This window comes from Brienomyrus brachyistius, chromosome 25 (assembly GCF_023856365.1).
Source record: "Brienomyrus brachyistius isolate T26 chromosome 25, BBRACH_0.4, whole genome shotgun sequence".
Taxonomy (NCBI): Eukaryota; Metazoa; Chordata; class Actinopteri; order Osteoglossiformes; family Mormyridae; genus Brienomyrus; species Brienomyrus brachyistius.
In genome coordinates, this window is record NC_064557.1 from 9,867,197 (window position 1) to 9,892,410 (window position 25,214).

The 25,214-nt window shown below is 42.3% G+C and overlaps 1 protein-coding gene across 2 annotated transcripts; it reads left to right on the plus strand.

Annotated features, from left to right (window-relative positions):
* Positions 1–2,044: 2,044 nt before the first annotated feature.
* LOC125720656 (G-protein coupled receptor 15-like) lies at positions 2,045–6,299 on the plus strand. Of its 2 annotated transcripts, none has more exons than XM_048996372.1 (4): positions 2,045–2,149; positions 4,226–4,635; positions 5,127–5,197; positions 5,384–6,299. In XM_048996372.1, exons 2-4 carry the CDS (start codon positions 4,291–4,293, stop codon positions 6,072–6,074), a joined length of 1,107 nt encoding a protein of 368 aa, XP_048852329.1. In that variant the 5' UTR covers positions 2,045–2,149; positions 4,226–4,290; the 3' UTR covers positions 6,075–6,299. The 2 variants fall into 2 exon arrangements, with proteins under 2 accessions (XP_048852329.1, XP_048852330.1); XM_048996373.1 differs by having other exon boundaries at positions 2,060–2,149; positions 4,232–4,635.
* Positions 6,300–25,214: the final 18,915 nt, after the last annotated feature.

The window sequence follows — 25,214 nt, forward strand, 5'->3', positions numbered from 1 at the left end:
GCGCAGTCCTAACGTTCATTCTCAGGTTTTTTTTCCACTTTCAAGTTGATTTTAACGAAGCTGAATTTGATTATTCAAATAGCACTGGAAACTATTTCAAATTAAACGATATTACTGTATTTCGTTTACTAATTAAATTAAAATAATTAATTTAATTAAATATAATTTAAACAGATGGGCTGCCCCCCCCATCCTGGGTTGTTCCCTGCCTCGTGCCCATTGCTTCCGGGATAGGCTCCGGACCCCCCGCGACCCAGTAGGATAAGCGGTTTGGAAAATGGATGGATGGATGGATATTTTAAACATGCAATATTGAATGGAGCCAAAAATCAGTTTTTTGAGTGTACATATACTATCTAGCAGGAGGGGAAACCTTGCATGACACTAAAATTGGTTTTTGTGCCATTGCAGGAATACCTGGCATTGCAGGTGTTTGTGAATGGAACTCCCATCAACCCTTGAATCCCACCTGCACCTGTCAAAAAGCGTTCTTGCCACTAGGTCTAAATATCCAGGTGATATGCAAGCAGCCAGGACATTTTGCAGACATTGCTAACAAGTGGCGTGGTAGTATACATGATGGTTATATCTGGTCCAGCTTTGGAGTGTGTCAGATGGAAATGGATGGTGGGTTTGCCCGTGGCTGGTTATTGGGAGACAGTTTAGTGAATGTCTACAGATACCAGTGCTGAATCTGTTCTTGTCGTGTGTAGTATACTGCACAACAATGCAATAATTATTTTATCAATATATATTTTGACCACCTCAAAAAGTTAAAGCTTCTTTTGAGAAGTGTTACTTCCTTTTCCTATTGCTACTCGCCATTGCAGGAAGAAATTTTGAGCCCATTTTTATATTTTTAACAAATATATTGATTTATTGTGGTTTTAATTGTGGTTGATTTGGTTTGCTTTTATTGATTTCTTAATTCGTTTATTTTTTGCCTTTGCATATGTCTGGTGTGATAATCATGTAAAATTTCACCACTGAAATACATGGAATTGATTATCTTGTTTATTGATTGTCTGTGCTTTTCTTTAGCTGGGGAGGAACCAACGAAGTTATCGGTTCGTTACCTTGTTCGTTATTCGCTAAAATCGGCCGCTTTCGGGAAAGCTACCTCTGGTCAAGTTCTACATCGTACGATGAGCACAAACCAACGATGTAATGATGCCAGCCAGCCATGTGTCTTTATTAAAAGCACCAGCAAGCAGTCAAGGAGACAAAAGAAATATACCTAATTAAAGACAAATTAAACGCCCGTTCAATTTCAAAACATGACCGAAATGGGAAATCCCGACATCAATAAAAAAAGAAAGAATCACGTGCCACTGAAAGCCCTCCACTTTTTGGTTTGACAAACTGTTGAGAGCGGATAAACGCCGCTGGTTCTATAAGATATTGTTATAATAATTTGCAATTATTTAATTGTTTCATGACCCATTAGCCTATTTATTGCATTACTACACAAAATTAAGCAGTATTAAACAATGGACTACCTATTTCTTTATTGCCATCGTTTGTGACTTTATATTGGCAGCTGTGACAGTGGGTCGGCGGGGCTTTGACCGGCCCTGATGCGCGCTCACACTCGTGCAACCAAAAACAGAAAGACATTGCAATGTCCGGTAATAAGCCTAGTCATATTCCAGATCCCACTAATTAAGATGGCTTAGATCGATTTTTAAATGTTTATTTGTTTAGATGCCTTAGATATTTGCATGTAAAAGTATTATTGTTTATTTAGCAGATCAAACACATAAATTATATTCTACCCCCCTAAGCAGATGAATAACATATGTACAGGATATGGAAATAGCATATTCTTATTTGAATATCTGGCAATTACTTGCACAAAACTATGTCGTCATTTTTCGGTTATTGTCTTTATTGATCCATTAGCAGTGAGGGATGCATATACATGTAATTCCTCAAAATTTAATGGGATTAAATTCCCTTATTTATCGTTTTAAAAAGGCACTTCCCTCTGTGTGATGCGTGAGTACACAGGATGTGTGTGAGTTTCTCAATTCAGTGATGTTAACTATAGTGGTGCTGACTTTGCTGTACAGAGCAGCAGCGTTCGATAAATTAACGCGCAATTTCACAGCTGGCTCCTTCTATAGAATCTAGAAAAGACTGACGAAGGGTAGGTATCCTCACAACAGTTTTAAATCTCTTCATTTTAGTCTGTGGTTTAATGCTGCTTCTGTTAGTATAATTATGTTTTTGAAAGGAAAATAAAAATGCACAAGGAAAATTGCACCACTGCGTACTGCACCCGTACTTCGCATCTATAATATTATGTCTGCATTAAGCAGACAAATGCAAAATAACGCTTAAACGGCAAATAGTTAGTTCTGATAGTAATGCCATTTTTATTTACATGTTAAATCGTGTCTTAAAATGCTTTGTAGTATAGTCGATCTGCATTTTAAATAATGTTATAGGCCTATATAATCTATAAAGTAATGTTTTAGCGAGTTTATTTTTGTGCTTTAATTTCGCCATATCTAAAACAAAAATAGAAAGACATATGTTTGTTATACAATTCTATGTAATTGCTTTTATTTGCTTCTTTATTCGTTAATTTACGACGCCGAGATAAATTTTTGTTAGAAGATTTTATTTTTTATACAAGGAATCATTTCGTGTTGTTTTAATGATGATCATTATGATGACAATTATACTTTTTTATTGCCTTTTTAAATTAATCGCGAAAAATTAAACGGATATGTAATTTTTTAAGTGTTCGGGGTCTTACCTTAAGCGCTATACACCATCTTCATCAGTCGTGGTATCGGTAGGCAACAGGTTAAAAAGTGTTCATTTGAACTACACGTTTATAGAGTGCTAACGCCACATCAGATAAAAGCTCATGCAGAATATGAGAAGGATCATCTTATGCATATATATACATAAGGTGATTCACCCGTCAGCCTAAACTGTTAATCATAACTACTAACACTGGCCGCTGCTTCTTTTTTTTATCAGGCGTCAGTGGTATCTTCTGTGAATCTAGGAAAAAAAAACCACACACACGCGATTCAAAATGATGTCCGTGGGGGTTTTGTTCGAGAAAACTTTTGAGGTCGTGACTTTTCGATAGTCTGTAGCTACTAGCTTCGTGAAGAGCCACTTGTTTCCAAAAGAGTAATCAGGGGTTTTGACTCACCCCGTTAAAAACTAAATGTACCGTCGTAGGACACGAAATGTGCTCGCGGGTAATTAACTATAGTTGTATATATATATACACTTACTAAACCTGAAAGTTTCGTTGGATGACACAGGGAAATCTACCATTGTACTTAAATTTAATAGGTATTGCACTCTGTTAAACATCTTTTGTAAACTTACGTAGAGCTCAAGAGTAGCATACATTTCTGCTATCGCTAATGTGCAAAAATGAAAGCCAATATAAAGCAGTATTTTCTTTTTCTTTCATTTGGGACTTAGGACACAGATCAAGTGGCCGTCAATAAAAGGTGTCACTAAAATGAGAAATAGCTGCAACAACCCTAGCACCACAGGAGGTACAAGAAGTAAACAGGAACCTATTTGAGGACAACGAAGGAAAATCATTTTTAAAATAGGCTGACTGTTTTTTTTCTTTCATAAGAGTGGGGTCGGAAGGAGATTGTCACTCGGGGGGGGGGGGGTGTAATGTATTATTTCAGTGGTCACACCTGCAATAGTGATATCGTGAAAGGTGCCATGTAAGAAAGTTTTTATTATTTTTGAACAATTCCCGATTTCATCATTTAAGATAAGACTGACGTTGTTTACGGTACCGTTTCTATGTGATAAAATGATTTTGTCTGATACAAGAGAACAATCTTCGTTAGGTATATACTCGCGTTCTGAATGCGTAGCACAATAGTAAGTTGCCGTTTCATAATGAAAGAAGGCACGCGCTCTCCTTTGTCTGTTTGTCTGACGGTCTGTCTATCTTTCTATTTCTTTATTTGTTGATTCATGGAGGGGGGGGAGTCTGTCCACTACTTCAGATGTCCCTGATCATATAATAACCCTAATATTACAATTGATATTAGATAAATAAATAAGCCTATAATTCTAAATATGTCATAATGAATGCTATAATAACAAATATCAACAGATATACTTAACAATATTGAGATCAGAATACTGATAACTGTACTGGCGTCACTGTATTCATGCCACACTGTACGTGGGAGGCACTGGGTGAGTGACAGTGTGTCCTAAGTCTCAGGTGTTTCCCCGCCCCGTGACTGGAGAGGCGCACAGCAGCTAGCTCAGGCCCAGCCAGGCATGGATCAGGAGAACGACAGCTATGTTTACTACTACGATGAGACAGATGGCAACAACTGCCAGGTGGAGCTAGGGGCGGCACTGCCACCTGTGCGCTCGGCCTTCTACTGCCTGGTCATGGTGGTGGGAGTGCCGGCAAACATGGCTCTGCTGCTGGCACTGTGGGCCAGGCACCGGGGAGCTGGCAAGCCGGGCTCTTCAGGGCAGCGCCGCTCCTGGACAAACAGCGAGATTCTGGCTGCAAACTTGGCTGTTTCTGACCTGCTGTTCCTGGGTTCACTGCCGATCTGGATCTACACTGATCTGAGCAGCATGGAGTGGAGAGGAGGGGCAGCTAGCTGTAAGGTGAGTGGAATGGTGGACAGCACTGTAGCGTCCTACTCTCAGGGTTGGAGGTTCAAATCTCCCCTTCGCTTCATCCAAAAATATGCATATGAATTGGAGTTGCCAAACTGGTTGTAAGTGTGTATGCCCCGTGATGGGTTGGCATCCTGTCCTGGGATATTCCCTGCCTTGTGCCTGTAGCTTCTGGGATAGGCTCTGGACCCCTGCATAGAACAAGTGGGTGCATAAAATGGAGAGATGAATATGGAGGTAATTTTCATGTCCATTTGTAGACGGCAACTGGGATGGATCTCAAGCTTCTGTAAATACACATTTATCAAGGGGAAATTGCAAACATATCGGTGTACGCCAGGCCCAATGTTTTTTTGTGGACCATTTTGTGTGTATGCATTGTTTCACATTGAAACTTAAATTTTGATAAATGAGACCCCAGACTCCTCAGACCCCAGGACAAACGTGGAGCTGAACACCTCCTCTCCTGTTTACTTTAGGCAGTTCCCTACATCACCGCCCTGAACATGTACGTGGTTGTTTGGCTCGTGACCTTCATGAGCATTGACAGGTACTTGTGTCTGTTTTTCTAACCTAATGGGGACATTTGTGAGTACGAGTGTATTTTCAGCTTTAAAGTGAACTATTGTTTTAAAGTAAAATACGATAAAAGCAGCTGGTCTATATGCTGTGTTTAGTTGAGCTGAGACATCGATGTGTCTGATACTGTTGGTTTCTCTCTCTCACCCTGCTACAGATACCTGGCCGTAGTGTGCCAAAGTCTCTACCGTCAAATCAAGCGGCGCCCCCTGGTTGTGTGGGGTTGTGCGCTGACCTGGCTGACATCTGCCCTGTTAGCGCTGCCCGTCTTGCGCTCACGGCTGCTGGAGCATGACGAGGAAAGCGGCAGCTCCTACTGCCGGGAAACGGAGATTTCGCCGGAGCTTCGCCTCTGTCTGATCCTGTTCAACTTCTTCCTCCCACTGTCTGTCACTGTTTTTTGCTACGGCTCCCTGATCCGCGTGTTGTCCCGGCACTCTCAAGGCCTCACCCATGATCCTGCCCCTGGTCCTGGCCCCGCCCCACCGGGCCGCTCTGTACGGCGCTCCATGCGGGTCGTGCTTTGGGTAGTCACAGCCTTCATTCTCTCCTGGCTCCCTTTCAACACCTTCCGCTTGCTGAGGGTTGTGGGCCTCAGTCTAACCCCTGGGAGTGATGCCTCCTGCTGGCTGCAATGGGTGGCGGCGCAGGGTATAGAGTGGACTGCCCCCCTGGCATTCGCGAACAGCTGCGTAAACCCCCTGGTTTTTGGGGCTGTGAGCCATACGCTACTGTGCTGGGATCCGGCTGCCCGCCTTCTTGGCCTCAGGAGCCGAGTCGGGGGGCAGTCAGGGGCTAGCTCCCATACCAGCCCCAGCTCCTGGGAAGGGCGGAGTGATAGAGGGTGAGACAGGGTGAAAGAGGAGTGAGAAAGGGTGAGAGGAGTGAGAGAGGACGAAAAGTGAAGAAAGATAGGAGATTTTGAAAAGGCAGAAGACAAATGTGAATATTTTATTTTCTTATTTCATTCTTTTTCAATAAGTCAAACGGGACCTGAAATAACCTGAAGTACGGCTATTTTGCAACCTGTTCTTATGTACAGAGCTGATAGAATAAATATTCCCCCACTGTAAGTACGGATGCTCTTTATTCACAGACGGATAAACTGATAAACCCTCAGAGTGCAGCTCCTCATCCAGTGACTCACCACATAGCTATTCAGGCACTAAGCCTGGCTGTGACTCCCCCACAGCTGTAATGCCTCCAGGACCATGACCCCTCTACAACTGTGACTCTTCCATGGCTGTGACTCCCCCTTCCAGTTCCATCTAGATTCCCTAAATAGCCTCTCCTTTGGTCGTTTACTGTTCCCCATGATTTAGAATGATTTGAGTATTGATTGTACACCACTTGATAAAGCAGCAGTTCAGAAGATCAATGTCTAAAGATGAACACTGAAATCTACAGGGCAGAACAACAGGCAAAGCACAGACTCACAAACAAATAATGAAAAAGGTCAAGAGACTCGAAATTTAATTTAGAAAATCCCAGGTTTGCGGGCATATATCTTTCAGTGCCCATTTCTGGAAGGTCATGGGTTCAATTCCTGCGGCTGAATAGTAGTCATACCATCAGAGGGCCTTAAGCGGAGCCCTTAACCCCATTTGCTTCAAGGACACTCATGTGTCCAATAAATAAGTAAATGTGGAAGTGTGAAAATAATGGAAATTTTGTTGAACATTTAGAGCTTTGATTCCTGGTGCAAAGACCTTAGATCCAAAAGCTCTAACAGGGTTTGTTAGGATTAACTGAGCGTCAGGGTGAGGCTGATCACCTATGCCTTCCCTTCCTGCCATCCCTGACACTCAGAAAACACGGCGCCATTCAGCCCCCCCAGCATGTTTAAACTGAGCTTTGAATTCCGATAGAGCCAGTAAAACCCCCCCCAGAACATGTGGGGAGGGAGTCCCCTGTGTGTGAGGCTGTGTTGTGCCCTGCGTGATCGGAGGATCGGGGCCAGGCTTTCGTTCTGAGTCAGGAGCGTGTGCCTGTGTGAACTCTGCCCTCGTCGGTGCAAATGAAGGAAACCGCATTGGCAGTCTGAGAGACTTCCTGTGTGGAGCTTAAGTGACACATGCAAATGTGTGCGTGCCAAACAACTTTCTGTGCGTATGTGTGTGCGTGCCTGCATGCGAGTGTGTGTATGCGCACGTATGTGCGATCGCGTGTTTGTGTGTATGCGTACGTAAGTGCATGGAAAATGCACAAATATTCTGTAAAGACGCTCTGCACTGTAACATTTCACAAATGTACTACATGGACATATTGCACAAAAACACCACAGCCATATACACATAACACATATACCCTAGATACACTAGACATTGATACACTAGACGCAGGGATACACAAACATGCAACAGCACATACTAAAAAACAGAGCAAGACACACACTCACAGACAAGCTCACACACATTTGTATACATATCTTTGTGGGGACCGTACATTCATTTCCAGGGCATAACCCTAATCCCAACATGACGGCCTTAAGCCCTACCCAGCCCTAACCTTAACCATAAGCAACCAGACAAAATACAAGACTTTTGGCATTTCACAGGCAGCTTCTGCAAGCCGCAGAATTCAGATACATCATCGTGATTCTGGTTTTGGTTCTGCCTCAAAGACCTCTTGGGTATAACTGCGGTGCCTGGTGCTGCAAGGCAGAGCAGAGGCAGAGCTCCATCTATCCCTAGCATCAGCCCATTAATGGCTAGACCAGCAGAGCTGCAGTGAAAAGGCCTGTGTGACCAAATAAGAATGAGAAAAACGGCAGAGGAGTCGCCAGAGAGTCGTTTAATTTAAGGGGGAATACAGTGTGAAACACAAGGCATGTGCACAGGCATGGCATACAGTGCAAACAGAATACAGTGTTTGAAATAAGTGAATGAATATAAGTAATGGGTAATACATGAGCATTTAAAAACAGATAGCACCGGATGTTTACAGTGTTAAAGTGCTATGGCTGGGGAGGGGGGGGGTGTTGTGGTGCCTGGTGGCAGCAGGCAGGATCCCCACTGCATTCTGTGGCTTTAAAATGTTTTTGATTCCATTTTGTCAACACAATTTTGTTAAAAAGTGTTTTTGATCTGACATACTGCAACTCGGCCTCTGTGGCACACAAGCTAGCCCCTGCAATCTGCCCACTAGGCGGAGCATCACATTTATTGTTATTTAAGAGAGAGAAGTAGGGTTAAGGGCCTTGCTCAGGGGCTCAGTAGTGAAACCAATCTCCTAAACCTGGGATTTGACCTTGGCTAACCTTCTGTTCAGAGGCACAACTGCTTCTGTTATGGTGTTTCTTCCCTGGTATGCAGGAACTAAGCCGTACCAAGAAGAGAGACTAGTTACAGGGCGGTTCCAGCTGGCTTCGGTTTTCCACTGCAGAAGGGTCGGCTCGGTAAACGTGTCGCCGGGTTTGAAGAATACCATTGACGTACCGATGTTTATTTACTGTTCACATGGTGTACATCATGTTTTACTGTGTGCTAATTCCCGCTAGCATGTCTGTGAGAATCTGCGTGTTATGTGAACATCAAACGCTATCAGAATTAGCATTCACTTACGTAAATTTGCATTATAGATCCATTCTGTTCAGCTGTTCTATAATACTTTTTTATTGAGCTGTTGGACATGTTCAATTTCGTATAGTTATGCATCAATTCATCGCAATTTACGCTGCTACTAGTAATTAATAATATATACAATATGCTCTTTTTTGTTTCTGATTATCCATGCGCAGAACACCGATTCTCCTTGCATTTCGACTAATCAGGTGGTGGTGATGCAACTACCTCGGTCTGGTCAAGCTTTTGCCCCTGCTAGTAAGCAGTTGTAAGCAGAGCCATGTCAGCGCAGTTACGGCTCGGTTCCCGGTGGCAGTGGAAAACTGTCATTTAGGCTTCCGAACTTTACGCACAGGTGCATCACTTTCCCACAGTGTGTTTCACAGGGAAATTTACCTTATTATTATTTATTACTATTATTATTGCTGTAACCCTTATGATGATAAAATAAAGAACAGCCTGGGTTTAATCACGTGACAGGTGGTGTAGAAAAACTCACCTACTGTACAACAGCGTAACCATTTACGTCTGCAAAGATGTGGCTCTGTAAACCGTGAAGAGATGCAAGACCTTCAATGAGGTAAAGGCATATCACAGGAAGATAGAGGGCACCACATGTGCCGTGTTGTAGCCAGCAGCTCTGAGGATTACCCTCAATGAGAAAACTACAAGGTGAGACCCCAGTGAAAGCCATGGCTTGTCTCGCCACACTGGAGGGCCAGAAATCAATGTTTCTGTCCTGCATGGGACTGAATACAGAGCCACTTGGTTTGGTTCCTTTTTCCTTTCTATGTTGTTAGTTAACTGCGTGTTTATCTAAGGAATGGTGTTGACTTTCTAATGCGGTGTTAGGTTTAGATCAGCCTGCTCATTATTTAGATGAGTAGGTGGCCTTATTTTTTATATTTATCTCCTTGTGGTTTTCTGGAGAAACCCCTTTGCTAAGTGTTCAATGGTTTGTTATTTGTGCCTCAGCCCAGTTATGGTAATTATCTGTTTTTATTATTTTGACCTGAAGTGAGGGGCAGCATGTTGGTGCAGTGGTTAGCACTGTTGTGTCACACCTCTGGGACCTGGGTTCAGGGTTCTGTCAGGGTTCTATGTGTGTGGAGTTTGCATGTTCTCCTGTGTCGTGAATTATATACCTTTCTTGAAATCAACTCTCCATCCATTAACAACCCATATTTCTTGAAGGAGCCTACTAAAGCATTTGCAAGAGGCATAATTGTCATGGACTTGGGAGTTTCTGACACGGGGGGGAGGCATGATGCAGGCAGGAAAGAAGAAGATGATCCGATTGTGGCTCACAGGAACACACTGGTTTATTAACAGAAACTGAAAACACTTGGAATACTATAAAACAAAGGAACCATGAGAGGTCACAAAAAGCAAAATAGGGAAAACAAAGACCAACTATTAAAAATGTCAAGGGAACAAGGTCACATAAGGAGCAAGCAGGCAGGGAACAAAGTACAAAAAATAAACGACACTGGGTAACTTCTAGCATTCTGAAAAGCACTGGGTAACAATGCAGGAGGAGCGAGACATGAGGCAATTAACCAATCAGGGAGGGTGTAGGACAACGAGCAATCAGGTAGAACACAAGGACTGGTGCAAGAAAACAGGTAACAGGTGAAACTAATAATTGAATCAAGGAACTGTGAGATCAACAGAGAAACTAAGAAACTGACAGAGAAACAATGAAACAAAATCTAAACACTGGGAAAATAACAAAGACAGGTAAAACAAAACCAAGGCACAAAGCAAAGAACCAAGACAGAAAAAGTCACCAAAATCACAGGAACTAGAAAAACTGATTCAAATGAAACACTATGGAACAAAATACAAATATAGAAGAGGCATGATTTAAACACAGAACTGAGAGGTTTACAGGTAACTGCACACTAAGCACATTGAGCGATGTGCCAGTCTGGGGAGCAGAGGAAACACATTAAAACTTTAACAACAGGGAGCACAGAATGGCCAGCGACACCTGCTGGCCAAACGTGGAGACACAAAAGACTGGGACAGACAGGTGCTGACCCTGACACATAACAATCTCATACCTTTCTAATAATAAAGAAAAGAATGCAGGGCAGAGCAGAATATTTGAATCTAGGCTAGGGAGAATGGAACAAGAATACAAATCCAAATACAAGAACCTAAATATAGCTGTAAAGGTGTTCAATGCTAAATGCAGAGGTTTATCGAGTATGATGAAGTATGTAAAATGACAGGCACCTGTTTGTCACTTGTGTTATGATATACTGTACAGATGCTCCTGTACTTACGAACCTTCAACTTACAAACTTTCAGACTTGCAAGCGAAGAGGACTGTAAGTGCAAATTGAATTCGTTAGGCTCCTGTTTCCTGTCTGGAACATCAAAGTCTGTTCTGCGCACCAATTCTGTCTAGTACGACTTCTGGCCGCTACTCCTGTCGCGCAGCATTGTAGCGTGCATACTCCCAGTATCCCAGTTCTTTGTACTTTCGTTTCGTTAAGATGTGCTCTCTCGAGATCAAAGTTTACTTCGTTTTTATTGTGAAATATTCTGTGCATTCATTATCCATTTTTGTTTTATGTATCATTATTAATGTGTTGGAAAGGTTTTATTGCTGAGCTCAGGGAGCAACCACTTTGAGAATGTCATGTTCAAAGAACTTTCTGGTCAACATAACATATAGGGGTACACAGATAGTTCGTGCCCCCTCCTCTGAACCAGTTTGAATCTTTCAAGCATGTATACTTCACGTGATCAGCATGCTGCAGGCCTGAAGCACATGAATGGGCGTCTACGCCTTTGCATGGCCTGTTACCCAGGCATTCTTGCAACAATATAAAAATACATTCCAAAAGCACTTTATCTAAAACCTAGTTAATAAAATATACCCTCTGTTCAGTTTTCTCTCACACAAGTCATGTTGCTGTGTATTTAAGTCCGCGTTACAGTATGTTTCCCTAGTCCAGTCATTAACGTCTTGACATCGGTTTCATGTTCCTGAGAGTGTTTCCCCGAAATAAACTCTGTGTTCACGTAATTTCTCCTGTGCTGCTTCCCCGCGCCGAATGACCAGACTCGAGAAACATACTCTAACACGGACTTAAATACACAAGACTAATTAACACGACTAGAAAACAGCTGATGACACGGGGGTTCCACACGAGGTAGTGAGGGGGGTGTGGCACACAGGAGGATCGGCAGGGCATGACACATACGTACTTATTCATGTAGATTTGAGTACCCTTAAAATGATGCTGAATAACGACTTACGAACATTTCAAGTTACGAACGACCGGTTGGCATGTGTCTCGTTCGTAAGTAGAGGAGCATCTGTATTGCATGAATTATAAGGTCAGAGAACCACCTTTTCTGGAATTATCATCTCAGTATAGCATAGTTTCCTTTGTATAAGTGCTCATACTACTTTAGTTTATTCATGTTTCTGTTGCTTATTGCTTGTTTAAGTGACAATTGTTCATTAAAGAGATTAAACCGGACCTTGGGACCCGTGATTCTAACGTCTCACCTGTGGTGGGCTAGTCTTCCCCAATCAAGCACCAAAGTCACGTTTAGGTAGCCAAGACCAGCTAAACCTCTTTTTCAAATCAGTAACACTATGGTGTGCAAATAATGTTTTATTAAACTATTATTTAATTAACTACAAAGTAAGTGTTAGTTACATACTGATATCACATTCATTCATTATTAATGAATCATGACATTTTCTTATCAAACAATTACAGTACTATATTGGTACTATATTTGTTAATTCTGTTGAACCTTTGTAAATTAATTAAGGAACTACTAAGGAACTACTGAAGGAACAAGTAATGAATAACAGGTGATATACTGATGTCATGCTTGTCCGTCATTAATGAATCATGATGCATCTTTTATCTCGTACCTACCATATATGTTCATGGTTTGTACTTCAGTAATAACTGTGTTACTGTTAAGTATTTATAACCTCAAGTAAAGTGGTACCCATAAATTTGTAAAATGGTATGCATAAAACACCCCGTAGATAAAGAAGAGATTATTATAAAAGAGCTATTAATCAGTTACAGTCCAAAATCCCAGGGCTAAAATGGGTTAGGGTTTTATAAAGAATTCTAAAGGATACTGACTGGTCCACTGTATGCAATGTTTAATTGCTCCTTTGTAAGCCATATTCCTGTATTCTCTGAGAGAAGGCAATACATCTAGTGATGCACAGATAAGGAAATCCCTGGCCAGTACCAATTATTTCAAAAACTGACACCAGTACCGATACTGATTGTCTGGAAGGTTCTGCTTAAAAATTAAGGGACATTCCACCCAAATAAATTAATAAATAAATAAATTACATTCCAAAAATATGAAAAAGTATTCCATTTGAGTTAGAAAACACCTACTCTGGTATACAACAGTCCCAGAGCACTATATTTTATGACTGTATGCATCTTATATCCATCCATTTTCTAAACTGAACATCCTTCTGGGGGTCCAGAGCCTATCCGGGAAGCTATAGGCACGAGGCAGGGAACAGCCCAGGATGGGGGGTCAGCCCATCACAAGGCACACTCACACATGAACTCCACTGAGGTGGGCAGATCATCAAGTGAGATAAACTCCATAATATTCCAAGTAATATATTTAGATTTGCATTATTGGCACTGAATTTAGTTTCGCTATCAATCGAGTTACTGATCAACTTGTGTTATTCGTCAATACTGCAGCCTTCTTTACTGGAATGGATTTGTTTTTCAAAAGCTTCATACTTTTCGGCGTCTTTGCTGAAGGTGAGCAATCAAATTTGTTGTGTTTTGTTAATGTTTATTAATACATCCTCCTTGTGAAATTTTAGCAGCGCAATATTTGCAAAATGCATTTCTTATGTTGTTTTCACTAACGTTAAACTAATACGGCAGACATTTTTCTAACTGTCTAGTATGTGGATCTGCAGAGAAATATGCGTATTACAAACACTAAAAAAATTTATCATATTATTTCTGTTCTATGCTCCCTTCACTGGCTTCTAGTTTAGCTAATTGATTCCGAAATACTGCTATTAACTTATAGAGCACTGAATGGCTTTACACCAGAATACCTACAGTACTGGTTTCTAACAACCCTCCTTGCTTGCTTCAATCTTAAGGAGCAGGATATCTATTAGTACCTAGAGCAGAAATATGACAGACTGCAAAACATTCTCTTTTCTTATTCTGGGTTTTTTTCCCTTGCCAAATGAACCTAGAAATAATTTTATCCCATTCCGAAAATTATTTTGTAGAAATTTCTACAGGAAGAGATAGCAATAGGAATAAAAGCTTAGAATGTTCATTTTCACAGTTTCAATTCTTTGAATAAAACTCTTAAAAGGGTTTACGTTCCATCTTTGTATATCCATTTTAATTTTGCTCACTAAAGGATCGTAATTCATCTGTCAGTTTTGCTATATCTCCAGGTAATATAGTTCCTAAGTATTTTACTGTAGTTTGATCCCATTTCAAATGAAAAAATTCTTGCAGTTGTTTTGAAACATTACAATTTAAGGAAAAGTATTTGTGTTTTTTGAATATTTATTCTGTATCCTACATATTTACCATATTAGCATCTTAAATAATTCTGGAAATGAAGTTGAAAGTTCCGTTCGGTAGATTAAAATATCATCAATGTTTTCTTTCTTTCTTTCTTTCTTTCTTTCTTTCTTTCTTTCTTTCTTTCTTTCTTTCAAGACATAATTTCCCCCCTAATTACAGCTTTCATTGTATCCCAAACGGTTTCCCAGCTCACCTCCCCATTGTCTTTGTGGTGCTGGCCCAGTAAAGAAACCAAGGTTCCAGGTATGCGGACAACAGCGGCCTTTAATGAGAGCACTGGAGCAAAAGCACTGACAGGTAGTCGCAGTAAGAGTAGTCGGTAGTCGTAAGCTGGGGGTCAGAAGCCAGGAGATCCGTCCGACGGGTAGACACAGGACACGAGTACAAAGGGAAGCGGGAACAGGACTTGCCAGTCTCAGCGGGGAAGGCTGGTCAGGTTCGGGAGCGGTTCTGGGGAAAGGAGAGGGAACGGGTAAGGTGTACACACAGGGTAGACAGACCTGGTATGGGAAAGAGGGCAGACGAAAGACAAAAGAACGCTCAGTATAGCACAAAGTCATTGGCTCAATACTTCGCATTGTTTCCAGGTTTCTCGGTGCCTTTTGACTGCTCGTCAATTACTTGCGATGCGGCGCACCTAGTGGGTTCCGCCTGCATGGGCGTGACAGTCATTTTCTTTAAAGAATATTTTCATTTTTTTCATTTTCATTGTTTAAGATGCTGGAATTTAACTTCCATGAGGTATTCTTCATGTTATTACTTATCTGCAGTGATAAGAATAGTAGTGCATGGTCAGACAAATCACTAAATTGCCAGTTTTACAGTATTGTATTCTGCATCTGTCTTTCTTGAAGATAAAGTAATCAATTCTCGAATAGACAGCATGTGGATTAGAGTAATGGGTATAATCTTGGTTTGTTGGATAAAAATCTTGCCAAAGATCTATCACTCACAATTCTAATATCAGAACCTTAATATTCTTATCCAAGGAAGTGTCTCATCTGGGGTTAAACCGTATGTTCCAATCACCTCCAAATATTACAATACCTCTCATTAAGTCAAACAATTTTCTATAGAACGAAAAGTTACTGCCTGGAGGAGCATAGCAAGTGCAAGTATTGTTAATTGGACGTCTTCAATTTTCCCTGAAATTAATACATATCTCCTCTCTTTGTCTCTTGTTTCGGAAGTCAATTCAAATGCAACTTTTCGAGAAATGGCAACTCCTCTTCTATGACTTGTTTAGTAGGCTGAGTAAAATACTTTTTAAGTGATAGGGAAGGGCAGAGGAGACAAAAAGCAACTGAAGAAGGAATGAAGGTGATGACAAAAGGGCACTTGAGGAGGAAACACAGGACATGCAGGTGGTACAGGACATCCGGCAAATGGTGGGCAAGCAACGTAGCATACACCAAAGCCTGTTTAGCAGTACGGAACGCCTGACACCGCTCTGCAGTCCAGTCAACCACTGCCTTAGATGGAACGCCCCTGAGTGCAGAGTACAGGGGAAACATAATGCGGGCAGCCCCAGGGATGAAATGGCGGTAAAATTTAACCATCTGAACATTTCCAAACTTTGCTAGCACATTTAGAGTATACCAGTTCCTTAGCTACAAAACAACAAGTGATACCAGCAAAAAAGTGACTTTTCAAGAAATGGCAACCCCTCTTCTATGACCTGTTTAGTAGGCTGAGTAAAATACTTTTTAAGTGATAGGGAAGGGCAGAGGAGACAGAAGCAAATGAAAAAGGAATGAAGGTGATGACAAAAGGGCACTGAAGGAGGAAACACAGGACATGCAGGTGGGGACAAAGTGAACTGCATGATCAGAGGCACGTAAAGGGCTCTCTCGTTTGTATAGTTCTTATGTTCTTATGAATCAGCTGGCAGTGATATTTTTCATAAGGCTAAGGTGTGTTTCATTGAGATCAAGAATGACGAAGTTGGCAGCTTGTTCTGGACTAGTAGACGGGGATGGAAAATTAGCTTGCCACTTGCTTTGGTCAAATAATGTACATGATGGGCAAACACAAAAAAAGTAAAAGAAAAGAAAAAAAATGGAAGAGAAAGTGAGAGAGAGATAAGCTAAGAAAGACAGGAATAAATCAGGTAGGAGAGAAAAAAGGCAAAAGATCAACAGCATCTGAAAGAAACCAAAAATGGATAAACACATAAACACAAATGAAAATAAAGAATAAAGAAAATAAAACAGATATACAAACATGCAAAATTGCTGTGTGTGCTTGGAGGGCTGCGTGTAAGAGCGTGTTCCTGCATGTTCATCTGTGTGGGCGAGGTGTGCGGGCATGGAATGTACTTGATAGTGAAGGTGGGAGGCCACAACCCCACCCCACAAGAGCCAGAGTCCGGCGGAGACACACCCAGGAGACCCGGGACGTCCGCAGCCCCCCCAAGAGCACAGAAGAGCCAGGGCCCCACATCCTAATGACAGCCACACCCCCACCCTAGCCGGAGGAGGAGGGAGGTCCCAGACGCAGCCCCCCCAAGAGCACAGAAGAGCCAGGGCCCCACATCCTAATGACAGCCACACCCCCACCCTAGTCGGAGGAGGAGGGAGGTCCCAGACGCAGCCCCCGCAGCCAAAAGGGTAGGAGCCCCAGAGGACCAAAGGCAACAGGCAGCCGAGCCATGAGGGGATGGCCGCTCCCACACAAGCCAAGGCCAGGACCTCTAGGACCCCAGGCTAATAACGATACCAAGTGGTAGAATATATAAAATGAACAGTAGTTGGCCCAGCACTGATCCCTGTGGGACACCATATTTGACTTTAGTGGGAGTGGAAGATTCACTGTTCTATTAGATCTAGTAACACCAAGAAATGCCATGGTCAGAAGCCATAAGCAGTGTTGGGGAAGCTATTTATAAATGGTAGCTTTTCAAGCTACAAGCTACTTATGATTACAAATTGCGAAGTTACAGCCAAGCTACTTAGATGGAAGGCCCCTGAGTACAGAGTACAGGAGAAACATAATGTGGGCAGCCCCAGGGATGAAACGGCGGTAAAATTTAACCATTCCAAGAAACTCCTGCAAAGATTTGACCGTGACTGGTCTTTGGAAATCCCGGACCCCCTCCATGGTAATGCGGTGACCAAGGAACTCAACAGAAGGGACACCAAACTGACACTTGCTAAAATTCACGAGCACTGAGACAAGCAAACAATACCTGGAGATGCCTCAAATGCTCATCCGAAGTGTTGCTAGCAACCAAGATGTCAGCCAAATAAACAAGTAGAAAAGGCACGTCCCGCTCAACGCTGTCCGTTAAACGCTGGAAAGTTTGAGCTGTGTTCTTTAGCCCAAAAGGCATCCTGGGAAACTCAAACAGCTGACGGTGTCGTCTTGCGTGATGCTCCGGACGGCGAACTGAGCTTCAGCCTGCGTGAACAACACAATGTCATTTTCATGCCAGAACTCCAGGAGCTTTAAAACCACAGCCTTAGCCGTCATGCTGAAAGAAATCTCCTCGAAAACGTACGAAGAGAAGTCGGGGGCACCAATGTGGCAAGGGGAGAAAAGACAGGAGACAGCTTCTTCTCATGAAAGAGAATGAAAACTTTATTAATAACAAAAAAAAGGAAAAAATATCCGGTTGCTGCTAAAGAGTAAAAAACTCTGGAAGAAGAACGTAACTTCAAAATAAGAGCACATCTGCCCTTGGAATCCTGAGCAACTAAGAACCCGTTACAAGTTACTTTAATAGCTACAGCGTTTTAAAAGTAGCTGCGCTACTCATAAGCTACTGAAAAAAAGTACATAAAACAGTAACGTTGCTGATTTTAGTTAGCTACTCCCACACACTGGCCATAAGGAAATCATTCATTACTTTGATTAAAGCTGTTTCTGTGCTATGGTTTGATCTAAAGCCAGATTGGTGTAATTCATTAGGATTATCTTTCTGTAGGAAAGAAGACAGCTGACGAACAATAACTTTTCCAGGGTCTTTGAAATGAAAGGAATTTTTGAGATACTGTGTCTTAGACCCTCCCCCTATTGATACACTAGGTTTTCGTGATGTAAAAAGATGAGACCATGTTAAATCATTTTAAAACTTTTTCCAAATTTAATGTGACCTGTATAATTCAATAGAAAATCAAACAAATCTGTTGGGGGGAGAAATAAAGATAAAAAACAAAATAAGCAGAGTGGATAAATATTCACCCAGTTAAAATAATATTTTGTTGAAGCACTTTTTGATTTAATTACAGCATTCAGTCTTTTTGGATAGGAGTCTATCAGCATGACACATCTTCACTGGGCAATATTTGCCCACTCTTCCATGCAAGCTCTCCCAGTGTCAGATTGTGAGGGCATCATCTGATCATTTCCAAACTTTGCTAGCACACTTAGAGTATACCAATTCTTTAGCTACAAAACAACAAGTGATACCGGCAAACAAGTGACTTTTCGAGAAATGGCAACCCCTCTTCTATGACCTGTTTAGTAGGGTGAGTAAAATACTTTTTAAGTGATAGGGAAGGGCAGAGGAGACAAAAAGCAACTGAAGAAGGAATGAAGGTGATGACAAAAGGGCACTTGAGGAGGAAACACAGGACATGCAGGTGGGGACAAAGTGAACTGCATGATCAGAGGCACGTAAAGGGCTCTCTCGTTTGTATAGTTCTTATGTTCTTATGTTCTTATGAATCAGCTGGCAGTGATATTTTTCGTAAGGCTAAGGTGTGTTTCATTGAGATCAAGAATGAGGAAGTTGGCAGCTTGTTCTGGGCTAGTAGACGGGGATGGAAAATTAGCTTGCCACTTGCTTTGGTCAAATAATGTACATGATGGGCAAACACAAAAAAAGTAAAAGAAAAGAAAAAAAATGGAAGAGAAAGTGAGAGAGAGATAAGCTAAGAAAGACAGGAATAAATCAGGTAGGAGAGAAAAAAGGCAAAAGATCAACAGCATCTGAAAGAAACCAAAAATGGATAAATACATAAACACAAACGAAAATAAAGAATAAAGAAAATAAAACAGATATACAAACATGCAAAATTGCTGTGTGTGCTTGGAGGGCTGCGTGTAAGAGCGTGTTCCTCCATGTTCATCTGTGTGGGCGAGGTGTGCGGGCATGGAATGTACTTGATAGTGAAGGTGGGAGGCCACAACCCCACCCCACAAGAGCCAGAGTCCGGCGGAGACAGACCCAGGAGACCCGGGACGTCCGCAGCCCCCCCAAGAGCACAGAAGAGCCAGGGCCCCACATCCTAATGACAGCCACACCCCCACCCTAGCCGGAGAAGGAGGGAGATCCCAGACGCAGCCCCCGCAGCCAAAAGGGTAGGAGCCCCAGAGGACCAAAGGCAACAGGCAGCCGAGCCATGAGGGGATGGCCGCTCCCACACAAGCCAAGGCCAGGACCTCTAGGACCCCAGGCTAATAACGATACCAAGTGGTAGAATATATAAAATGAACAGTAGTTGGCCCAGCACTGATCCCTGTGGGACACCATATTTGACTTTAGTGGGAGTGGAAGATTCACTGTTCTATTAGATCTAGTAACACCAAGAAATGCCATGGTCAGAAGCCATAAGCAGTGTTGGGGAAGCTATTTATAAATGGTAGCTTTTCAAGCTACAAGCTACTTATGATTACAAATTGCGAAGTTACAGCCAAGCTACTTAGATGGAAGGCCCCTGAGTACAGAGTACAGGAGAAACATAATGTGGGCAGCCCCAGGGATGAAACGGCGGTAAAATTTAACCATTCCAAGAAACTCCTGCAAAGATTTGACCGTGACTGGTCTTTGGAAATCCCGGACCCCCTCCACGGTAATGCGGTGACCAAGGAACTCAACAGAAGGGACACCAAACTGACACTTGCTAAAATTCACGAGCACTGAGACAAGCAAACAATACCTGGAGATGCCTCAAATGCTCATCCGAAGTGTTGCTAGCAACCAAGATGTCAGCCAAATAAACAAGTAGAAAAGGCACGTCCCGCTCAACGCTGTCCGTTAAACGCTGGAAAGTTTGAGCTGTGTTCTTTAGCCCAAAAGGCATCCTGGGAAACTCAAACAGCTGACGGTGTCATCTTGCGTGATGCTCCGGACGGCGAACTGAGCTTCAGCCTGCGTGAACAACACAATGTCATTTTCATGCCAAAACTCCAGGAGCTTTAAAACCACAGCCTTAGCCGTCATGCTGAAAGAAATCTCCTCGAAAACGTACGAAGAGAAGTCGGGGGCACCAATGTGGCAAGGGGAGAAAAGACAGGAGACAGCTTCTTCTCATGAAAGAGAATGAAAACTTTATTAATAACAAAAAAAAGGAAAAAATATCCGGTTGCTGCTAAAGAGTAAAAAACTCTGGAAGAAGAACGTAACTTCAAAATAAGAGCACATCTGCCCTTGGAATCCTGAGCAACTAAGAACCCGTTACAAGTTACTTTAATAGCTACAGCGTTTTAAAAGTAGCTGCGCTACTCATAAGCTACTGAAAAAAAGTACATAAAACAGTAACGTTGCTGATTTTAGTTAGCTACTCCCACACACTGGCCATAAGGAAATCATTCATTACTTTGATTAAAGCTGTTTCTGTGCTATGGTTTGATCTAAAGCCAGATTGGTGTAATTCATTAGGATTATCTTTCTGTAGGAAAGAAGACAGCTGACGAACAATAACTTTTCCAGGGTCTTTGAAATGAAAGGAATTTTTGAGATACTGTGTCTTAGACCCTCCCCCTATTGATACACTAGGTTTTCGTGATGTAAAAAGATGAGACCATGTTAAATCATTTTAAAACTTTTTCCAAATTTAATGTGACCTGTATAATTCAATAGAAAATCAAACAAATCTGTTGGGGGGAGAAATAAAGATAAAAAACAGAATAAGCAGAGTGGATAAATATTCACCCAGTTAAAATAATATTTTGTTGAAGCACTTTTTGATTTAATTACAGCATTCAGTCTTTTTGGATAGGAGTCTATCAGCATGACACATCTTCACTGGGCAATATTTGCCCACTCTTCCATGCAAGCTCTCCCAGTGTCAGATTGTGAGGGCATCATCTGATTATTTCCAAACTTTGCTAGCACACTTAGAGTATACCAATTCTTTAGCTACAAAACAACAAGTGATACCGGCAAACAAGTGACTTTTCAAGAAATGGCAACCCCTCTTCTATGACCTGTTTAGTAGGGTGAGTAAAATACTTTTTAAGTGATAGGGAAGGGCAGAGGAGACAAAAAGCAACTGAAGAAGGAATGAAGGTGATGACAAAAGGGCACTTGAGGAGGAAACACAGGACATGCAGGTGGGGACAAAGTGAACTGCATGATCAGAGGCACGTAAAGGGCTCTCTCGTTTGTATAGTTCTTATGTTCTTATGTTCTTATGAATCAGCTGGCAGTGATATTTTTCGTAAGGCTAAGGTGTGTTTCATTGAGATCAAGAATGAGGAAGTTGGCAGCTTGTTCTGGGCTAGTAGACGGGGATGGAAAATTAGCTTGCCACTTGCTTTGGTCAAATAATGTACATGATGGGCAAACACAAAAAAAGTAAAAGAAAAGAAAAAAAATGGAAGAGAAAGTGAGAGAGAGATAAGCTAAGAAAGACAGGAATAAATCAGGTAGGAGAGAAAAAAGGCAAAAGATCAACAGCATCTGAAAGAAACCAAAAATGGATAAATACATAAACACAAACGAAAATAAAGAATAAAGAAAATAAAACAGATATACAAACATGCAAAATTGCTGTGTGTGCTTGGAGGGCTGCGGTCATGGAATGTACTTGATAGTGAAGGTGGGAGGCCACAACCCCACCCCACAAGAGCCAGAGTCCGGCGGAGACAGACCCAGGAGACCCGGGACGTCCGCAGCCCCCCCAAGAGCACAGAAGAGCCAGGGCCCCACATCCTAATGACAGCCACACCCCCACCCTAGCCGGAGGAGGAGGGAGGTCCCAGACGCAGCCCCCGCAGCCAAAAGGGTAGGAGCCCCAGAGGACCAAAGGCAACAGGCAGCCGAGCCATGAGGGGATGGCCGCTCCCACACAAGCCAAGGCCAGGACCTCTAGGACCCCAGGCTAATAACGATACCAAGTGGTAGAATATATAAAATGAACAGTAGTTGGCCCAGCACTGATCCCTGTGGGACACCATATTTGACTTTAGTGGGAGTGGAAGATTCACTGTTCTATTAGATCTAGTAACACCAAGAAATGCCATGGTCAGAAGCCATAAGCAGTGTTGGGGAAGCTATTTATAAATGGTAGCTTTTCAAGCTACAAGCTACTTATGATTACAAATTGCGAAGTTACAGCCAAGCTACTTAGATGGAAGGCCCCTGAGTACAGAGTACAGGAGAAACATAATGTGGGCAGCCCCAGGGATGAAACGGCGGTAAAATTTAACCATTCCAAGAAACTCCTGCAAAGATTTGACCGTGACTGGTCTTTGGAAATCCCGGACCCCCTCCATGGTAATGCGGTGACCAAGGAACTCAACAGAAGGGACACCAAACTGACACTTGCTAAAATTCACGAGCACTGAGACAAGCAAACAATACCTGGAGATGCCTCAAATGCTCATCCGAAGTGTTGCTAGCAACCAAGATGTCAGCCAAATAAACAAGTAGAAAAGGCACGTCCCGCTCAACGCTGTCCGTTAAACGCTGGAAAGTTTGAGCTGTGTTCTTTAGCCCAAAAGGCATCCTGGGAAACTCAAACAGCTGACGGTGTCGTCTTGCGTGATGCTCCGGACGGCGAACTGAGCTTCAGCCTGCGTGAACAACACAATGTCATTTTCATGCCAGAACTCCAGGAGCTTTAAAACCACAGCCTTAGCCGTCATGCTGAAAGAAATCTCCTCGAAAACGTACGAAGAGAAGTCGGGGGCACCAATGTGGCAAGGGGAGAAAAGACAGGAGACAGCTTCTTCTCATGAAAGAGAATGAAAACTTTATTAATAACAAAAAAAAGGAAAAAATATCCGGTTGCTGCTAAAGAGTAAAAAACTCTGGAAGAAGAACGTAACTTCAAAATAAGAGCACATCTGCCCTTGGAATCCTGAGCAACTAAGAACCCGTTACAAGTTACTTTAATAGCTACAGCGTTTTAAAAGTAGCTGCGCTACTCATAAGCTACTGAAAAAAAGTACATAAAACAGTAACGTTGCTGATTTTAGTTAGCTACTCCCACACACTGGCCATAAGGAAATCATTCATTACTTTGATTAAAGCTGTTTCTGTGCTATGGTTTGATCTAAAGCCAGATTGGTGTAATTCATTAGGATTATCTTTCTGTAGGAAAGAAGACAGCTGACGAACAATAACTTTTCCAGGGTCTTTGAAATGAAAGGAATTTTTGAGATACTGTGTCTTAGACCCTCCCCCTATTGATACACTAGGTTTTCGTGATGTAAAAAGATGAGACCATGTTAAATCATTTTAAAACTTTTTCCAAATTTAATGTGACCTGTATAATTCAATAGAAAATCAAACAAATCTGTTGGGGGGAGAAATAAAGATAAAAAACAGAATAAGCAGAGTGGATAAATATTCACCCAGTTAAAATAATATTTTGTTGAAGCACTTTTTGATTTAATTACAGCATTCAGTCTTTTTGGATAGGAGTCTATCAGCATGACACATCTTCACTGGGCAATATTTGCCCACTCTTCCATGCAAGCTCTCCCAGTGTCAGATTGTGAGGGCATCATCTGATCATTTCCAAACTTTGCTAGCACACTTAGAGTATACCAATTCTTTAGCTACAAAACAACAAGTGATACCGGCAAACAAGTGACTTTTCGAGAAATGGCAACCCCTCTTCTATGACCTGTTTAGTAGGGTGAGTAAAATACTTTTTAAGTGATAGGGAAGGGCAGAGGAGACAAAAAGCAACTGAAGAAGGAATGAAGGTGATGACAAAAGGGCACTTGAGGAGGAAACACAGGACATGCAGGTGGGGACAAAGTGAACTGCATGATCAGAGGCACGTAAAGGGCTCTCTCGTTTGTATAGTTCTTATGTTCTTATGTTCTTATGAATCAGCTGGCAGTGATATTTTTCGTAAGGCTAAGGTGTGTTTCATTGAGATCAAGAATGAGGAAGTTGGCAGCTTGTTCTGGGCTAGTAGACGGGGATGGAAAATTAGCTTGCCACTTGCTTTGGTCAAATAATGTACATGATGGGCAAACACAAAAAAAGTAAAAGAAAAGAAAAAAAATGGAAGAGAAAGTGAGAGAGAGATAAGCTAAGAAAGACAGGAATAAATCAGGTAGGAGAGAAAAAAGGCAAAAGATCAACAGCATCTGAAAGAAACCAAAAATGGATAAATACATAAACACAAACGAAAATAAAGAATAAAGAAAATAAAACAGATATACAAACATGCAAAATTGCTGTGTGTGCTTGGAGGGCTGCGGGCATGGAATGTACTTGATAGTGAAGGTGGGAGGCCACAACCCCACCCCACAAGAGCCAGAGTCCGGCGGAGACAGACCCAGGAGACCCGGGACGTCCGCAGCCCCCCCAAGAGCACAGAAGAGCCAGGGCCCCACATCCTAATGACAGCCACACCCCCACCCTAGCCGGAGAAGGAGGGAGATCCCAGACGCAGCCCCCGCAGCCAAAAGGGTAGGAGCCCCAGAGGACCAAAGGCAACAGGCAGCCGAGCCATGAGGGGATGGCCGCTCCCACACAAGCCAAGGCCAGGACCTCTAGGACCCCAGGCTAATAACGATACCAAGTGGTAGAATATATAAAATGAACAGTAGTTGGCCCAGCACTGATCCCTGTGGGACACCATATTTGACTTTAGTGGGAGTGGAAGATTCACTGTTCTATTAGATCTAGTAACACCAAGAAATGCCATGG